Source organism: Callospermophilus lateralis, chromosome 10 (assembly GCF_048772815.1).
Source record: "Callospermophilus lateralis isolate mCalLat2 chromosome 10, mCalLat2.hap1, whole genome shotgun sequence".
In the NCBI taxonomy this organism is placed as follows: domain Eukaryota; kingdom Metazoa; phylum Chordata; class Mammalia; order Rodentia; family Sciuridae; genus Callospermophilus; species Callospermophilus lateralis.
The window spans coordinates 119,068,573-119,085,377 of NC_135314.1; the positions used below are offsets into that span (position 1 = coordinate 119,068,573).

The 16,805-nt window shown below is 50.8% G+C and overlaps 1 protein-coding gene across 1 annotated transcript in view; it reads right to left on the bottom strand.

Annotated features, from left to right (window-relative positions):
• Grk7 (G protein-coupled receptor kinase 7) overlaps positions 1–16,343 on the bottom strand; it is a 35,329-nt gene extending 18,986 nt beyond the window's left edge. Inside the window, exons 1-2 of the mRNA XM_076867810.2 lie at positions 15,738–16,343; positions 13,742–14,179 (exon numbers count right to left, since the gene is read on the bottom strand). Coding sequence (XP_076723925.2) covers positions 13,742–14,179; positions 15,738–16,343 — 1,044 coding nt within the window. The remainder of the gene's footprint in view (positions 1–13,741; positions 14,180–15,737) is intronic.
• Positions 16,344–16,805: the final 462 nt, after the last annotated feature.

Consider the following 16,805-nt stretch of genomic DNA (forward strand, 5'->3'; position numbering starts at 1 on the left):
ATGTGGCTCAAGCGGTAGAGTGCTCGCCTGGCATGCATGTGGCCCGGGTTCGATGCTCAGCACCACGTACAAACAAAGATGTTGTGTCCACCGATAACTAAAAAATAAATATTAAAAAAAAAAAGATTGCCATTCTGGGGGCTGGGGCTCAGTGGTGGAACCCTTGCTTAGCATGTGTGAGGCACTGGGCTTGATTCTCAGCACCACGTAAAAATAAATAAATACATAAATAAAGTTGTTAAAAAAAAAAGATTGCTATTCTGGGGGCACCTGCACAGACAAAGCCTCCATTGCTGTGACCGCTGGCTTCCATGGACCGTCTAACTGTTGCCACTCTCAGCTGGGAGCTAAGTGGCAGTGCCCAGGCTGGGCGGACTCTGCACTCCGCACAGCTCCAGTGTGGCTCTGAACCAGAGGACCCGTGGACCTCGGCATTGAAGGAACAGGGAGGGGCCTCGGTGGCGCCCAGAGGGCACAGTTCACATCGTAACAGTTTTATACATCCGTGAAAAAGTGCGCGTGCGTGTGTCCGCGTCCTTCAAGGTCAAGGTCACGAGTCAACCTCCAGCTCTCAATCTGAAACATGGGCAGCTTGAGATTCCATCATTAAAAGAAATGCCCGTGCAGGGGGCCTCCGGTGCGGCCAGGCCGGCTTGGCTCGGACGACACCGCTGGGCAGGGACAGGGAGAGGCCGAGGAGGCAGCTCTGCGCCACGCGGGCAGCCGGCAGTGGCCAACCGAGCAAGAAGTCGCCCGCGGATGCCTCTTCCCCTCGGCTCATCACAGAGCAGATCCAGTCGACAGCACAATCCAAACAGAAGAGGGAATCAGAATGTACATCTTTTGTTTGCCGTGGCAGGAGAACTGTTGAGCAGAGGAAAAAAACAAGCTGAGCTTAGCGCTCTCAGCTGTTTCCTGGGGCTCGCTCCTTCCTTCCTCCGAGGGGGGCCTGGCCGCTTTGTTCTCGTTCCCAGCTGCTCCTCTGCGCCTTTAAGCGGTGGCCTTTGCAGACCTCGGAGGAATGCTGCCCTGGACCCCAGGGGACTTAGCTCGAGGCTCCGCCCGCGTGCTCAGCCCCAGGCTTCCCAGACCCGGGGGCTCGCACTCTGCTCCTGACGACCGGTTGATCTGTCTTCTGCCAGCCACTTCCTGGGCGGGGAGCACTTGCGGGCCAGAGGGGCTTCCTGCGATCTCTGACACCCTGGGAGGACACTGTTTCAGAGCGCCCCAAGGGGGTGCCTGCAGTCATGCTTTCTGCAGTGATTCCAGCCGACTCCCCCTCCCCAACCCTTAAGGGTGAAGTGCTCGGGCACTGGCTCTGCCAATTATTAGCTGGTGCTCCTAGCCTGTCACTCAACCCCGGTGAGCCTTAGCCTCCCTTACCTCAAAGGATTGTGATGAAGATTAGAGTGATGGGTGCCTTCCCAAGTCCTGGCCCATGGTGTCCACAGATGTTAGCCACATTGTCACCAAGCCTCCATTCTGGTGGCTCTAGGCAGGGCAGGGACACAAGACAGAAAACCCAGAAGGCTTTGACTCCATCAGCTTGAAAGAGAGGGCCTGGCATATCTCTGAAATCAGGGATAGCAACCATTCTCGCCCTTGTGTGTTCCGCCGGGGTATGGATGTTCTACCCAGCGGCAGGCTGACACGTATTTTCCTTGGTGCCTCTAATGCCTTCAGAGTAAAACCACAAATGAAAACCCACGTAGCCGAAGCCGTGAGGACACAAGACAACTGCCATGCCTGAGTTCCACCTGGAGGTTCCCTCACCAGCTACACACTCAGCTGCAGCCCCGGGATCCTGTTGGCTCCCTGTGCCTCTCAGAGAACAAGGCACAGGAGCAAAGTCCTGAGCAGCCACAGTGCGATACAGGATTGTAACAGTGGAGACTGCGATTGAGCCTCTAGAACGTGGTTTCTTGTGCAGTCATTTTGCAGGGCCTCGAGCATGCTAGGCAAGGGCTGTACCACTGAACCGAACCCCTGGCCCTACCTTCTTTCTTCATCCTCATCAACCCTAACAGACAGTAAGGATTCAACAGGCTCAAGAAGAGCTGACTTGCCTAGCGCATGCTGGGCTGTGGCCAGCCTAGCTGAATATCAGTGCTGATTAGAAGGCACTCACTCTGAATGGCTTGGTGCACAGAGCCTCAGCTGGATGTCAGCCATCCTGCAGACCCCCACCTCCCGGGTCTGGTGCCCCATGCAAGGGACAGGCCTGCACATCTGAATCTGGATACAGCAGCCACAGAAAGTGGCAAAACCTCAGGCTCTTTCTATCTCATTGACCTTAAGGACCATATTCCATTCATTGCCAGTAATTGAAATGGACTCTGAGTTTCAACATGTGTCTGTAGCAGATTCGATGATGAATTAACTTTTGGTCCCTGGCCTGTGTTCTTACATGACTGCTTCTTCCTTCTGCACCCTGCAGGCTTCCTGGCTCAATCTCGTCTTACTCCTGCAGCGTCATGGAACGGCATGCCTGCCTACCCAGTTCCAAGAGCCCCTGCTTCACTCCCCTGATTTTTAACCTCATCCTAACTCCCTCTTTCTGATTGTCCTTCAAGGATGATTTTTGTCTTGCATTGGTTTTTGTCCTGTTTTGGGATTCAAAACTTCTTCCTTAAGGAAGGTCACAGAAAATCTCATCTTCTCCCACCCCTGCCTTAATGCTGCTGACCACTATGAAATTCTTTAGGGCTGGAGATGTGTTAGAATATGTGCCCAGCATGCATAAGGCCCAATTCACACCCCCCCCCCGCAAAAAAAGAAAACCCAGCAACCTCTGACCCACCTTTTCTGATAGTAGGTGATAAAAAATGTCATTCATTTCAAAAAGGCTCCTGCCCTGAACTTATGAGGAAGGAATGCTGAAGAATCTGGGCAGACAGGTCTCGCTGGGTCCCTCCCCAGTCTATCTGTCCAATCTCATTTCACTGTGGTCGTCCATGCTTCAGTCACGCTGGTGCAATGAAGTCTCCATAAAAACCCAAAAGGACAGAGTTCAGAGAGCTTCCTGATAGCTGAACACACGTGCAGATTCCTGAAGGTGGCATGCCCTGATATGACCCAGAAGCTCTTGGTCCCTCTGCCCATACTTCACCCTATGCGTCTCTTTATCTGTATCCTTTGGAATGTCCTCTATAATAAACCGGTAATTGTGCTTCCTGGACAGATAGACTGGATAGGGACCCAGTGAGACCTCTCTGGGAACTCAAATTTCTAGTGGTTTGCTCAGAAGCACCGCCAAGCATCCTGAGGTTTGTGATTGGCATCTGCAGGTGGACTGGCAGTCCTGGGGGCTGAGACAGATCTTGTGGGATATTATTATCAAGTAGAAATTGTCAGAACAATTTAATTAGGGGATACCAGCTAATGCCCACTGAAGAATTGATGGCTTGCTTTGGTGTGGAGGGGAAAAACCCTGCATTCAAGGCAGCTGCAGAACCATTCTGTTCTGTACTGTGATTGAGCTCTTTACCACTCTTCTCTTTTCTCGTCATCTATCTAGCTCTTCCTTGCCCTCTGCACCTGCATTCGGTTGTCATTTCCCCCTGTAAGCCCTTCCTGATCCTGTGACTCCATGTCACATGGGCTGAGTGACTTTCCTATATTCCTACCCAGATGACCCTGACCACACTATATTGTTTCTGCCCACGTGTTTGTCAGTCTCTTAGCTCTCCTGGGACTTCACAAAGTCCCACGGATCTGTTTGCCTGGTTCCCTGGTGGGTTCTCACAGCCTATGCCTGTAACGTGGCCTCGCACTCAGCTCTGCAAATGTTGACACCCTAACCCCATATCTAGACCACCATGGAGGCCACTCATTCTGAAATCTCTCCCAAATGCGAACACTGTGCTCTGTCTCCAGTGCCCCTTTGTGGCCCAGGCTGCCACCCTCTCTCCCCTGGATTACAGATGACCACAATCCACCTAAATCCCCTCTAATCTGTTCTCACTTCAGCTGGGGTAATCTTTTCAAAACAAAATTCTAAGCATGCTGCCCCCTTGGTTAAATCCTTTTGAAGGCTGGCAGCGCACCTTACCAGGGCCTGCTCCGGCCCGCTCCGCCTGGCCCTGCCACCTCTCCAGCGCCTTGGCAGCCCCGCTGCCTCTTGCTCCAAACCAGCCCTTCACCTCTTGGCTTCCTTTCTTTTCCCCAGAACATCAGACAGTTGTGCTGGCTGTTCCCAGGGCCTGAGAAGCTCTGCCCTGCTGGTAGTGGCTGCTCTGCCCATATCCCCTGTTCCGGTTCTCAGCCCCTAACAGCCAGCTGCTGGACCAGGCCAGCTTCCAGAGTCCTGGAAGGGGGGCCCTGTGCTCTCATGCATCTCCACGCTGGGGCTCAAAGCTGTGCACTGGCAGTCTTGATGTCTGTACTAACTTATCCTTGAACTTGTGCTTTTTTAAAAGTCCATTGAGATGATGGAGCATGTGCCAGAGCTGGGCACCATGGCTCACACACAGTCCCGCCACCTCCCACCAGCTCCTGGGCTCCCAGGGCTAGTTCTTGGCTGTCTGCTTCCCCACCTCCCCGGCCCCAGCCCAGGGACTGCTGCCTGCTTTGAGCCAGTGGGGACTGGATTGCATGCAGGGGGTTGAGGGCAGGCACCTGCTTCCTCAGATCCAGCTGTGGGGTGGGACTGGGGCAACTGTGATGGTCTCCACCTGCTCAGCTGTGCCCCAGCTTGCAGGAGTATGAGGAGAGACAGCAAATAAGAGACACCGTGGCTGCTCGCCAATCCGGGAAGAGAGCTTTCTCCTGAGGATCAGATGAGTGACACCACAGTTTTGTTTTGCACTCAGTTCTGCAAATTTTATCGCCAGGCCTGGCCAGGGCCATTGACTACTCAGGGCTCACAGCTATACCCTCCTGGGAACTGCCCTCTGCAGCAGGGACCTGTCTCCCAAGGCTCCAGCCCTTTCAGGGCCTCAAGACCAGTGATGGACTCCTGTAGGGATACCAAACCCTGGGCCCCACCTCGATTTGAGACAACTCTGAAGGGCCGCCCCTACTCCAGCGTTCCCTGAGGATTGGTTAAGGTCTTGGTTCTCCCTCGTTGGGGTTCAGCTTCTCCCTCTGCCCAGCCTGGCCTTCCTCATGGATGTGCTTCATGCAACAGCTCTCCAATAAACCTTCCCTGTGGAAATCTGTCTGATCCAGGGAACCCACTCTGAGCTCCCATCCAACAACACTGCTGAATGGAATCCCTTCTGTCCTTCTGATGGCAAGTATTTCCCATGTGATTAACTTTCTGAGCCTCACCTATGAAATCAACTCCTCCTCAGAGAATCCCACGTATCCCGTCTCCCTAGCCTGTATCAGAACTGACACTTTGCATTCACTTGAGTGATTATTCAGTTCCATCTCCCCCACTAGACGGTAAGCTCCCTGAGGGCAGGAATCATGTCTACTAATTTTCTTATTGTTCTGTCACTCAGTCCTGGCAAGAGATAAATACTCAAATGAACGGTGTGAGCAAATGAGTGAATGAATGCATTTTGAATGAAAGAATGTTAACAATAATTCTGAGGGCTGGGATGTAGTACAGTGGTAAAGCACTTGCCTTGTTGAGGCCCTGGGTTTGGTCCCCAGTGCTGCAACAGCAAAATATTCTGAGACTAGTAATGTGTGTGTGTGTGTGTGTGTGTGTGTGTGTGTGTGTGGTGTTGGGAATTGAATCCAGGGCCTAGTGCTTGCTAGGCAAGTGCTCTATCACTGAGCTACCAGCCCTTGTAATAAATACTTATGAATGTCCTTAATTGTGGAATTCCCCCGCCCCCTGCATTTTTTTTTTTAAAGATAGGACCTCCGTGTGTTGCTCAGGCTGGCCTCAAACTTTTGAGCTCCAATGCTCCTCTTTCTTCAGCCTCCCAAACAGCTGGAACTACAGGAATATACCACCATACCTTCCTATAGTGGTAAATATGATGAGAATAGATTTGAAATTTTTGTAGCAGTTGAAATTACTAAAAATTGAGCTGGGTGTATAGCTCAGTGGTACAGCACTTGCCTAGCATGCACAAGACCTTGGGTTCAATAGTATAAGTTAAATTTGATTGATGATTTTGGTAATTATTTTGGTGAGATCAAAAGGTTATGAAGTAATCAGAATTCCTCTCCCGTGTGGCTTTCAAACTGGTTCTCAGAAGTAAATTCTCAAGGAGAAAAAAAATCTCAGGGCCAGTTCATTGTTATAGCTTGAATCTTAAATGTCCCTCAAGGGCCCATATCTGAAGATGTGGTCCCCAGCCTCTGGCATTATCAGGAGCAGGTGGAACCTTTACGGGGTGATGCCTAGTGGAAGGAAGTTAGGTCATTGAGGGCGTGCTCTTGAAGTGGATCTTGGGCTGCTTCTCCTTTCTTGCTTTGCTTCTCAACCCCTTGAGGTGAGCAGTCTTCCTGCACCACACACTCCTGCCACCAGGATGCATTATGCTGCCACAGGCCCAGAGCAACAGGGTCCAGCAACTATGGGTTCAAACCTCTGAAACCATGGCCAAAATAAACCATTCCTTCTTTCAGGTCTTTTCTCAGGCATTTTGTCACAGCAACAGAAAACTGACTAGCACAGTCATGATGATTGTGATGAATGTAGACGTTAACTTTCGAGGAAACACATTCAGAGATTTTTTTCTTAGAGATCACTTACTCACTATGTCTCTAGCATTTTATTTGGCACAAAAGAGGCTTCACCATAAATGCAATACCTGACCTCTGTTTCTCTTTATTCTCTGAACATGAAGAGTTGGTCAGAAGTTTTAAGACGGGCAAGGTAACAAAACACATAATGAGGTGTTTTGTTTTGCTTGTTTTTTTTTTGGTATGGGATTGAACCCAGGGTGCCCTACCACGGAGCCACATCCCCAGTTCTTTTTATTTTTTATTTTGAGAAAGAGTCTGAGTTGCTGAGGGCCTTACTAAATTACTGAGGCTGGCCTTGAACTTGTGACCCACCTGCCTCAGCCTCCCAAGTTGCTGGCATTATAGGTGTGTGCCCGCAGTTTTTGGGTCACTGTTCTAACTTCGTTCCCATTCTTTTTTGGGGGGAGGGTGTACCAGGAATTGAACTCAGGGGCACTCTACCACTGAGCCACATCCCTGGCCCTATTTTATATTTTATTTAGAGACAGGGTCTCACTGAGTTGCTTAGTGCCTTGCTGTTGCTAAGACTGGCTTTGAACTCATGATCCTTTTGCCTCAGCCTCCTGAGCCACTGGGATTATAGACGTGCACCACTGTGTTGGGCCTCCTTCCCATCCTTTACAAAATAGCAAATTTTAATGACTCATAGTGCCTGAAATCTGAAGGTCACGGTGCTCTAAATAGAATGCTGAATTTGAAAAGTTCCAAAATGAGTCCCGCCATCCAATTTCCTATTTTATTTGCCTAGAATTTCTAAAAACTGATTAGCCAGTTTTACTGTATGTGTGCAGATGTCAGCTTAACATGAGCAGAAGCACTTAATCAGGTTTCATGCAAGTGGGTGTGGACAGTGGCTGGGACCACGTTTAATTACGCTGTGCTTGGGGAGAGGGGAGCCTGGCTCTCAGACACCTGTCCCCATCCTGCCCTAGATACATTCATTTCTCAAATCTTCCTTTGCCAGAGGTTCAGTTAGGCTTTCGGTTTGTGTCCATATCAGGCCAGACTGGGACAATATGCTAATGAGGTTTGGTTTTCTTTTTGGTACTGAGGATTAAACCCAGGGGCACTCAACCACTGAGTCACATCTCCAGCCACCACACCCGGGCTTTGTTTTTTTGTATTTTATTTAGAGACAGTGTCTCACTGAGTTGCTTAGGGCCTCGATAAGTTGTTTTGAACACACGCTCCTCCTGCCTCAGCCTCCTAAGCCACTGCGCCTGGCTTGATAATGAGATTTTTTTTTTAAAAAGACACTCTTTAGCTAAGATAGCAGATAATCTATTGTACATGTGTTGTACTCGGCCACAGCCAAGAAGAGACTTAGTCCAGAAAGTCACAGGGCCAGGGCCAAGGACCAACAGGGACAGTTCAGGTGTGAACGAGGTGGGTCTCTCAGAGGTGGTCTCAGTGATGGATGGCTGTGGAAGTTCTAGATCCACTAAAGACGGGCTGTGGACAGGGGCATGCAGTCCAAGCCCTGCGCCAGCCTCCCAGCCCCCCAGCCTCCCAGTCTTCCAGCCTCCTGCATTCCTTCCTTACTTCTGCTCCTTTGGCCTCCATGGGCATGAGTCTAGAAGTTTCTTTGGACCTCTGCTTTATCTTTCTTCTTTTGCACTTGGGCTTGTGCATTTACTTCTTCTTTCACTTGCTTCTCTTGGCTCAGAAGTTTCTGAGAAGATGGTGCTAAGGCCAACAGGGCCCCTGTCTGAGTTTCCCCAAGTGGCCGGCTTTTTATAGCATCGAGATCACAGGTCACGTCTGCCTTGGGGCATGAACTCAGTACAGTGGAAAGGAAGCACTTCTGAATCTGAGGCACCTGGACTCCTATCCCATAATATCTGTGGGTGAGTCTCTTGGGTAAATCTCAATTTTCCTACTGTAAGACGGACCTCATAGCAGTATTTCACTCAGAGCCTTTCTGCAAAGGACCTAGACCCCATCATCCCTTGATTAAGGAGTTAGACATTTCTATACTTTTCAGACCATTTAGTGTCATTAGTTACTGGGGGCAGTCACTGTTTGTGTTCCTGGGCGCCCCTTCTTTATCTTCCCATCCTGATTCTCTTTTGAAGAATACATTTGCTGTGCTCTCAATCCATGAGACTGAGGTAGGACAGATCCTTCCTCTGGCTTCAGGGACAGGCAGGACAGTTCTGGACACTGAAGTTGGGCGTGTGACCGAGCTGCCCAAAGAAGTGCCTTCTCTCCAGTGGGGTTGCTCAGTGGGGAGGACAGAGCTGCTGTCCGTTATTTATTTATTTTTAATGTAGTGCTGAGGATCAAACCCAAGGCCTCACACGTGCCTCCCAGGGGGAGGGCCTGCCTGGGAGTGAGGCCAATACAGAGAGCTGGATCTGGGAATCGGGCTGGGGATTCCTAGGGGCACTGCTCGGACACTGGGATGGGGCTAAGCCTCTGGGCTTCTTAGTGCATTAGCTTCATTTTCTTAAGGGTCTTAGTTTTACGCCGTAAGAACCCCGACTGGTAATACATTAAATCATAGGAACTTATTCCACATGTTAATCTTTTGACTTTACAAGTTTTTCCTCCAAGGACTTCAATCCCAAGGCTACCTCGAGCACTGGCCTTCCCTTTGCAAGTTGGCCCTAGTCTTTCTCAGGCCTGGACAGAGCTTCCTGGCCCCTTTTTCCCTGGAAGTACTTCCCTGAGTCAGTGTCCACTCACCAATAGCCAAGGAACCCTACATGGCAGAAAAAAAAATAATAATTTGAAGAGTGGTCCAGGGGCTGGGATTGTGGCTCAGTGGTAGAGCACTCGTCTAGCACGTGTGAGGCCTTGGGTTTGATCCTCAGCACTACGTTAAAAATAAATAAATAAATAAAGGTATTATGTCCAACTACCTCTAAAAAATAAATATTAAAAAAAAAAAAAAAAAAAAAAAGAGTGGCCCATGCACTCCGAATGCTGTTGAGGACAATCACATTTAAAGATCTGCGTCTTGATGGAGCCCAGGTGAGAGGCCAGGGGACACTGACTGTTCAGAGGCCAGGGCCTGACGTCAGCTCCCCATTACCTCACAGGTGGACCATTATGGTAACTCTTGCTGGATCCCTTTCTCTCAACCCATTCTCCTCAGGCAGCAGGAGGCAGACTCACTCTGGTTGTGCCACTTGCCTATTAAAACATCTCCTGTGCCTCCCCTCTGCCTACAGACTGATTGATACCCAAAGCACTTCATCCATGGTCTCCCCACAAGCTTGGAATGCTCTGTGTCCCTGCAGGGAGGTCTAGCTCAGACCAGGGGCAGACTCTCCAACTTGTAAGAGTCAGGTCCAGAGTTCCACATCCTGTTCAAACCTCCAGTCCCATTACAGTAGATGGCAGGAGTTCCGATCCAATAGGAAAGAACATCCCCTCACCCTGTCTGGCACCTTGGTATATTCGTCACTAATTTTGATTGCTAGCATACAAAAATCTCTTTCCCCTGGCTACCTTCCTTTTTAAATTATTCATATGAACTTTCTATTGCTGTGCAACAAATTGTCACGGACTTAGAACAGCACCCGTCCATTATTAGCTCGCTGTCCTGTACGTCAGAAGCTCAGGCATCGCAGGGCAGGGCTCTTTGGTGAGGGTCTCACAAGGCTGAAATCGAGACGTTGGCCAGGCTGTAGTCCCATCCTGAGTTCAAGGGCCTCCCCCAGGCTCACTCAGTGATGGCTGTCACTGTGATGTCCTTGCTGGCTGTTAGCAGAGGCAGCACTCAGCCTCTGGGACCACCTGCCCTTCATCTTTGAAGCCAGCCCCTCATGCCTTAAATTTCTGACTTTTGCTATCTCTGACCTCTGGACCCGTACTGGAAGGACTCCTGTGGTATGGTTGGTCCCACCAGGACAAGGTCCTTTAACATCAACGGATCAGTTGGCCCCAGTGTTAGGAGTTGGCAGCCACCTTGTGACAAGGAGGAGAAGGCCAAGGGACCTTTACAGAGCTTGTCCCTGAAGTCACTGAGTTTCCATACCAGAATCTACTATTCTGTCACATGGCAGAAGAGATCCCAACTTACATGCTGACCGAACCCCTGAATGGGAAGGAGCTAGCCAGCTCCCCAAGCCAAAAGCCCTTCCTTTTCTGGAAGGACTGCAGAGTCAGGGCACATGCTGACTGCCATGGCCAGGCACGCTTCCTCCCATGTAAGCCTGTCACCCGGAGAGCCAGCGGCCGCCACCCAGTCCTCCACATAGTATCTTGACCTCACAGCTCAGTGTATGTGACTACAGACACCCTGAAAATACATCATTTTTCATTTTGTCTGTGAAATATTTGGAATGTAAAGACCCTAAGGGGCTGGGGCTGCAGCTCAGTGGTAGAGTGCTCACCTAGCATGTGCGAGGCCCTGGGTTCAATCTTCAGCACCACATAAAAATGAATGAATAAAAATAAAGGTAGGGCTGGGGATGTGGCTCATGTGGTAGCGCGCTTGCCTGGCATGCGTGCGGCCCGGGTTCGATCCTCAGCACCACATACAAACAAAGATGTGGTGTCCGCCGGAAAAAAACTAACTAACTAACTAACTAACTAACTAACTAACTAAATAAATAAACATTTTTTTAAAAAAGGTATATTTTTAAAAAGACCCTAAAATCCCCTTGGGAGCTGCAATACTTGGGAACTCAGGAGGTTTACTTAGCTCTGTGGAGGGGTGAACAGGGAATCTTGTCCATGGCCCCCGGGCTTCAGTGGCAGACCTGGGGACTAGAGCATGAAACTCCCTGGTTTCATGGGGCAGAAGGGCAGCAGAGGGAAAGGGGCAGAGGTCTCGGAGCTGTACCCCTCTCCACTGAGTGCACTGGTTAAGGCGGATGGTGCTGAAGGGCAAATAGCTTCCTGCAGGTTCCAAAAGAGCCAGAGAGGGGCTGGGGATGTGGCTCAAGCGGTAGCACACTCGCCTGGCATGCATGCGGCCCGGGTTCGATCCTCAGCACCACATACAAACAAAGATGTTGTGTCCGCCGATAACTAAAAAATAAATATTAAAATTCTCTCTCTCTCTCTCTAAAAAAAAAAAAAAAAAAAAAAAAAAAAAGAGCCAGAGAGCTCAACAGACAGGCGGTGAAAGAACCATCCTTAAACACACTCTCTTGGCCCAGCACAGAGCCCAAGGAAGACTGAGAAGGGATTTATAAGGACAAAGCTGTGTGTGTGTGTGTGTGTGTGTGTATGTGTGTGTGTGTGTGTGTGTGTGTCCCGATCCTCCAGCAAGGTGGAGACAGAGCGACACTTAGCATGACCTGTGTCCGGAACACTCAAAAGGAGTTTCTACTCCACAAAGCTGACACTGCAAATTCAAAACCATGAGTGAATACACTTCCGTTCTCATGCGTCGATTGATGTAGACTCATGACATTCCCATTTCCCTGGTAGGTAGACTGGCATGTTTGGTTGTGATCCTCTTGTCTCTGAGGCACCCGTAGCCTGGTGGCTGGAGATGTTCAAGTCCCAAGGAGGCTAACATCCTGCCCCTCTTCTTCCTTACTAACTAGAACCACCCCCCTCAAGCCCCTCCAAATGTTATTTATTGGCTTCCCCTGCAGATAGGGGTGGTCAGGTAACAGTCCTAGCCAATGAGGATCAAAGTGGAAGCTGTTGGATGGGCTTCAAAGAAAGCTCCTTAAGAGAGGGCACACTCCGCTGGTGTGTGCATGCCCGTTTACTTCTGACCTTTGCTCCTTTCTCCTGCCTGGAAGATGGTCCTGCTGGCTGGGGCTGGAGCAGTCACCTTGCAACACATGGAAGAGGCCAGAATTCTAGAGATAGGGATTCAACCATCCTGCAGTTGCTGAATTAATGCCGGAAACTTCTTATCTCTACAAGTTGTTCCATAAGAAAAAATAAACCTGGCTTGTGTGTGCCACTGGGTTTCCTATGATACACAGCTGAAACTCACTCCGGCCCCTCTTCTTCCACAGCCCTTACATGTTCCTCAACTTATGTCCCTGGTCCTCCTCCCCACCTGTTTCCCAAGTGACTGTGGTGACTGCTGCTTCCCATGATGACCCCGTGTCTACCCAGGTCTTTCTCTACTGCACCAGATCACAGGTCTCAGTGCCCCTGAACATCTCCAGCCGCCAGGCTACGGGTGCCTCAGAGACAAGAGGATCACAACCAAACACGCCAGTCTACCCACCGTTCTATACCTGCTGCTCACTAGAGCGCAAGAGCCTCCTCTCCCCTCACCCTCGTACCCAGTAGGCCCCCAAATATCTTCAGATCTCTAATATCCCCTGCTTCTTCAATCCTATTGTTTGACACAGACACCACAGTTTCATTACTGAATTATAATCCCCCTCTTAACCAAAGAATTCTCAACAAGTCACCTCAAACCAAATTAATCAAAATAGACATCAGTCGCCAGGCTGTGGTGATATATTCCTATAATCCCAACTACTAGGGAGGCTGAGGTAAGAGGATCACAAGTTTGAGGCCAGCCTCAAACAACTTGGTGAGACCCTGTCTCAAAATTAAAAAAAACAAATAAAAGGGCCAGGGGGCATAGCTCAGTGGTAGAGTGACCCTGGCTTCAGTCCCTAGCACCAGAAAAAGGAAACCAAACCAAACCAAAAATATATATTAGTTGCCTTCATTCTATTCTATATATTTTCACTTAAGATTTCACCTTCTTCTCGTGTAGGACATTCCCCTGTCCCACACTCAGTAACAGTAAAGGAACACTTTACTTTTAATACACTAGGTGTCAGGAGCTGCTTCTATTTAACACCCTATTAAAATCTACCTACTAGGATGGTGGAGGTTTAGGGTTCCAGGCCCTTTATTTTCTGGGAAGGAAAGCCAGGCCCCTGCTGGCACCGTGGGGTGGTTCTTGGTGGCACACACCTGGACTTTGCGGATTCGGCTCTTTTCATCTTACCATGGAGGCCTGGATCATCCCCAGCTTGCAAAGGAGGCTCCCCTGCCCCCAAAGAGCCGCTAAGCTCATTCTCTTACTCTACTCACTCCATCCAAGGTGACCACCCAAAGGCAATCGGAAGAATTAAGTCCTCGGCTCCGTTAGCCCCGGGGGCAGAACAGCCCTCTCCCCTCCTCTGGGACGCCGGTGGCCACTCACCCTCTGGGTGATGGGCTTGTCATCCTGGACCTCGACGGCCAGCCCCAGGTCGGACAGCCTGCAGTTGCCGAGGTCATCCAGGAGCACGTTCTCGGGCTTCAGGTCCCGGTAGACAATGCCGAGGCCATGCAGATGCAGCACCCCGCAGGTCATCTGGGCCGTGTAGAAGATCACCCGGCTCATGGCCAGGCCACGCGTGCCCACGTTGTAGATGTGGAACTTGAGATCTCCCCCGTTCATCAGGCTCATGACCAGGCAGAGGTGGGTCTTGCTCTCGAAGGCGTAGGCCAGAGAGACGATGAAAGGGCTGTTCACCTTCTCCAGGATCTCCTTCTCCAGGAGAGCCATCTTCTCCCCACCCTTCTTCTTCAGCCGCTTCTTGTCCAGTTTCTTGCAGGCGTACATCTTACCCGTGTTCCTCACCTGGACGGCACACACCTGAGAGAGAAGGGGAGGGGAAAAACGTAAAAGCCGGTGGCACTGGAGAGGGGACCTCAAAGGGCTGTGGAGGACCTGGATGGCAGGCTTCTGAGAAGAGGGAAGCTTTCAGGAAGAGGCTTCTCAAGGTGGCGAGGGTACTATAGGGAGGCCCTGTTTCACCTGGCTAAGTCGCCCATACTTTTTTGGTGGTGAGGGGTACCAGAAATTGAACCCAGGGGTGCTCAACCACTGGGTCACATCCCCAGCCCCATTTTATTATTTTATTTGGAGACAGGGTCTTGCTAAGTTGTTTAGGACCTCATTAAGTTGTTGAGGCTGACTTTGAACTTGCAATCCTCCTGCCTCAGCCTCCAAAGTTGCTGGGATTACAGGCGTGTGCCATCACACCTGGGCAGGTCAGTCAGACTTAAAAAAAGATGAAGAAATGACAAGCTGTGGCAGGATGTGAAGAAATAGTAACCCTGGAGCAATGAACAATACAGGTGGGACTGTAAAATGTGGGAAGGAGTTTGTTGGTTCCTCGAAAGGTTAAACACAGAATTGCTGCATGACCCGGATTCTCCTCCAAGGCATATACCCATGACACACTAAAACAGGTCCTCAGGCTGATACTTGGACATTCTAGCACTTTGCACAATAGCCAAAGGGTAGAAGCCACCCAAGTATCCACCAACAGATGAAAGGATACATGACATGGTATATCCATGAAATGAAATATAATTCCACCATAATAATGAAGTACTGCGACAAGCAGAAATGCAAAGTAACCTCCAGAATGGTAGGCAGATAGGATCACATACCATCTGGAATGTCCAGAGCAGGCAAGTCCCTGAAGGCAGCAGAGTGGGTTTCCAGGGCTGGAGGAGGAGGGGTGGGGGCAGTTGATGGGCACAGGAATAATGCAAATGTCTTGGAACTGGCCAGGGGGGATTATGGCAAAAGATAGTGAATACATTAAATGCCACCAAATGTCCACTTTAAAATGGGTTAATGTTATGTTATGTGAATTTTACATAAAAAATGGTGGGGTTGTGGCTCAGTGGCAGAGCTCTTGCCTAGCACATGTAAGTGAGGCACTGGGTTGGATCCTCAGCACCACATAAAACTAAATAAATAAAGATTTTTTTTAGGACATTTCTTAAAAAAAAAAAAAAAAAAAAGGTTTTCTACTTTAAAAAGAAGGGCCCGGCAGTGGTGCAAAGCAGGTTCTGGACTTGACTTGAAGGCCTTAGGTCCATCACCACAGCTGAGAAGAAGGAGGCCCCCCCTGTCATGTGGCTGTCATTTTCCAGTGTCCAGGGCATTTCGGCCCTTCCAGGTGTAGCCACCATGATCGAGGTTCTTGGTCAAGTCCACACTTGGGTATTCTCTCTTGCAGCGTTTGTATTTGTGTCCTAGGGCCATCAAAGAAGGGGTGGGGGGAGGGGGTTGGGGAACCTCCCCACTTGGCACCATATATATATATATATATATATATATATATATGGCAAAACCCCACCCCACCAGCCTGTCCATCCTCTGTACCCCTCGAAAAGCCTGGTACTTAGACACTCACCTCCCCGAAGCCGCCCTTCCCGAGCACTCGGAACTCGGTGAAGTACTTGTCGGACACGGGCTGCATCTCGAAGAGTTTCCACTGCAGAAACCTGTCGTAGAAGGGGCTGGCCAGGAAGTCCTGGAACGGCTGCTTCTGCAGGAAGCTCATGGTCTCCGCCTTGGCCTGCTCCACCAGGGTCTTGCGCTCTTCATCCGTGGCGGCTGCCCGGCACTTGGTGGCCAGGTCCTGGCTGAGGAAGGACTGTGGGTTCTCGGGGCCCGGGTCACGCGCACAAGTGGCCACCAGCTGCTGCAGCGTGCTGGTCTTGGAGGGCCCCTCCTCGGCCAGCTCCCAGTTCTGCACGTCCTCCAGGAAGGCCACGGCCTCGCTGTACTTGGGCACGGTGGCCAGGAAGTCTCGGAAGAGGCGGCGGCCGATGGGCTGCTGCTCGCACAGGCTGTGGAATTGCGGGGACAGCGACTGGCGCAGCTCGGCGCAGCCCTGCGGCCCGGGCAGCGCCAGGCTCCGACGGCGCCGCTGCAGCTCGCGGCTGTCCGAGTCCGTCTTCCTGGCCTGCAGGTAGGCCGTGTTGGCGATCAGGTTGTCCAGGCCCCCCATGTCCATGGCTGAGGCAGGGCGCTCCCGCTGCTCTAGGGGACAGCCGAGGAAGGACGCAGGGCAGCTCCGGGACTGTCGGGCCTGTGGCCGCCACACTCGGTTGCTTTCTGGGACTAACTGACTTCCAGGGGATTTACGGACAGCCTTCTGGCCTCGGGTGGGACCCGCAGAGGAGGCAGAAAGTCGTTCCTCCAGTAAGAAGCTTTGGCTGGCTATGTATAGCTGGCCGTGGGATCCCCACCTGACAGGTCACCCTCCAGCCACAAGGCCAAAGCTGCCCACTACCTGCAGGGGCTGGGCTGCCCACTGCCGGTCCCACTTGGCCCAGTTACCATGGGCCCTTCACACACCTTGTGCCCCCCACATTCAGCTACCAGCCTCCAAAGGCAGTGAGTAGTAGTCAGGAGGCATCTCATTTCTTATCCTGAGAGCTGCAGTGTTGAGAAGGATTGCTAAAGTTACAACATC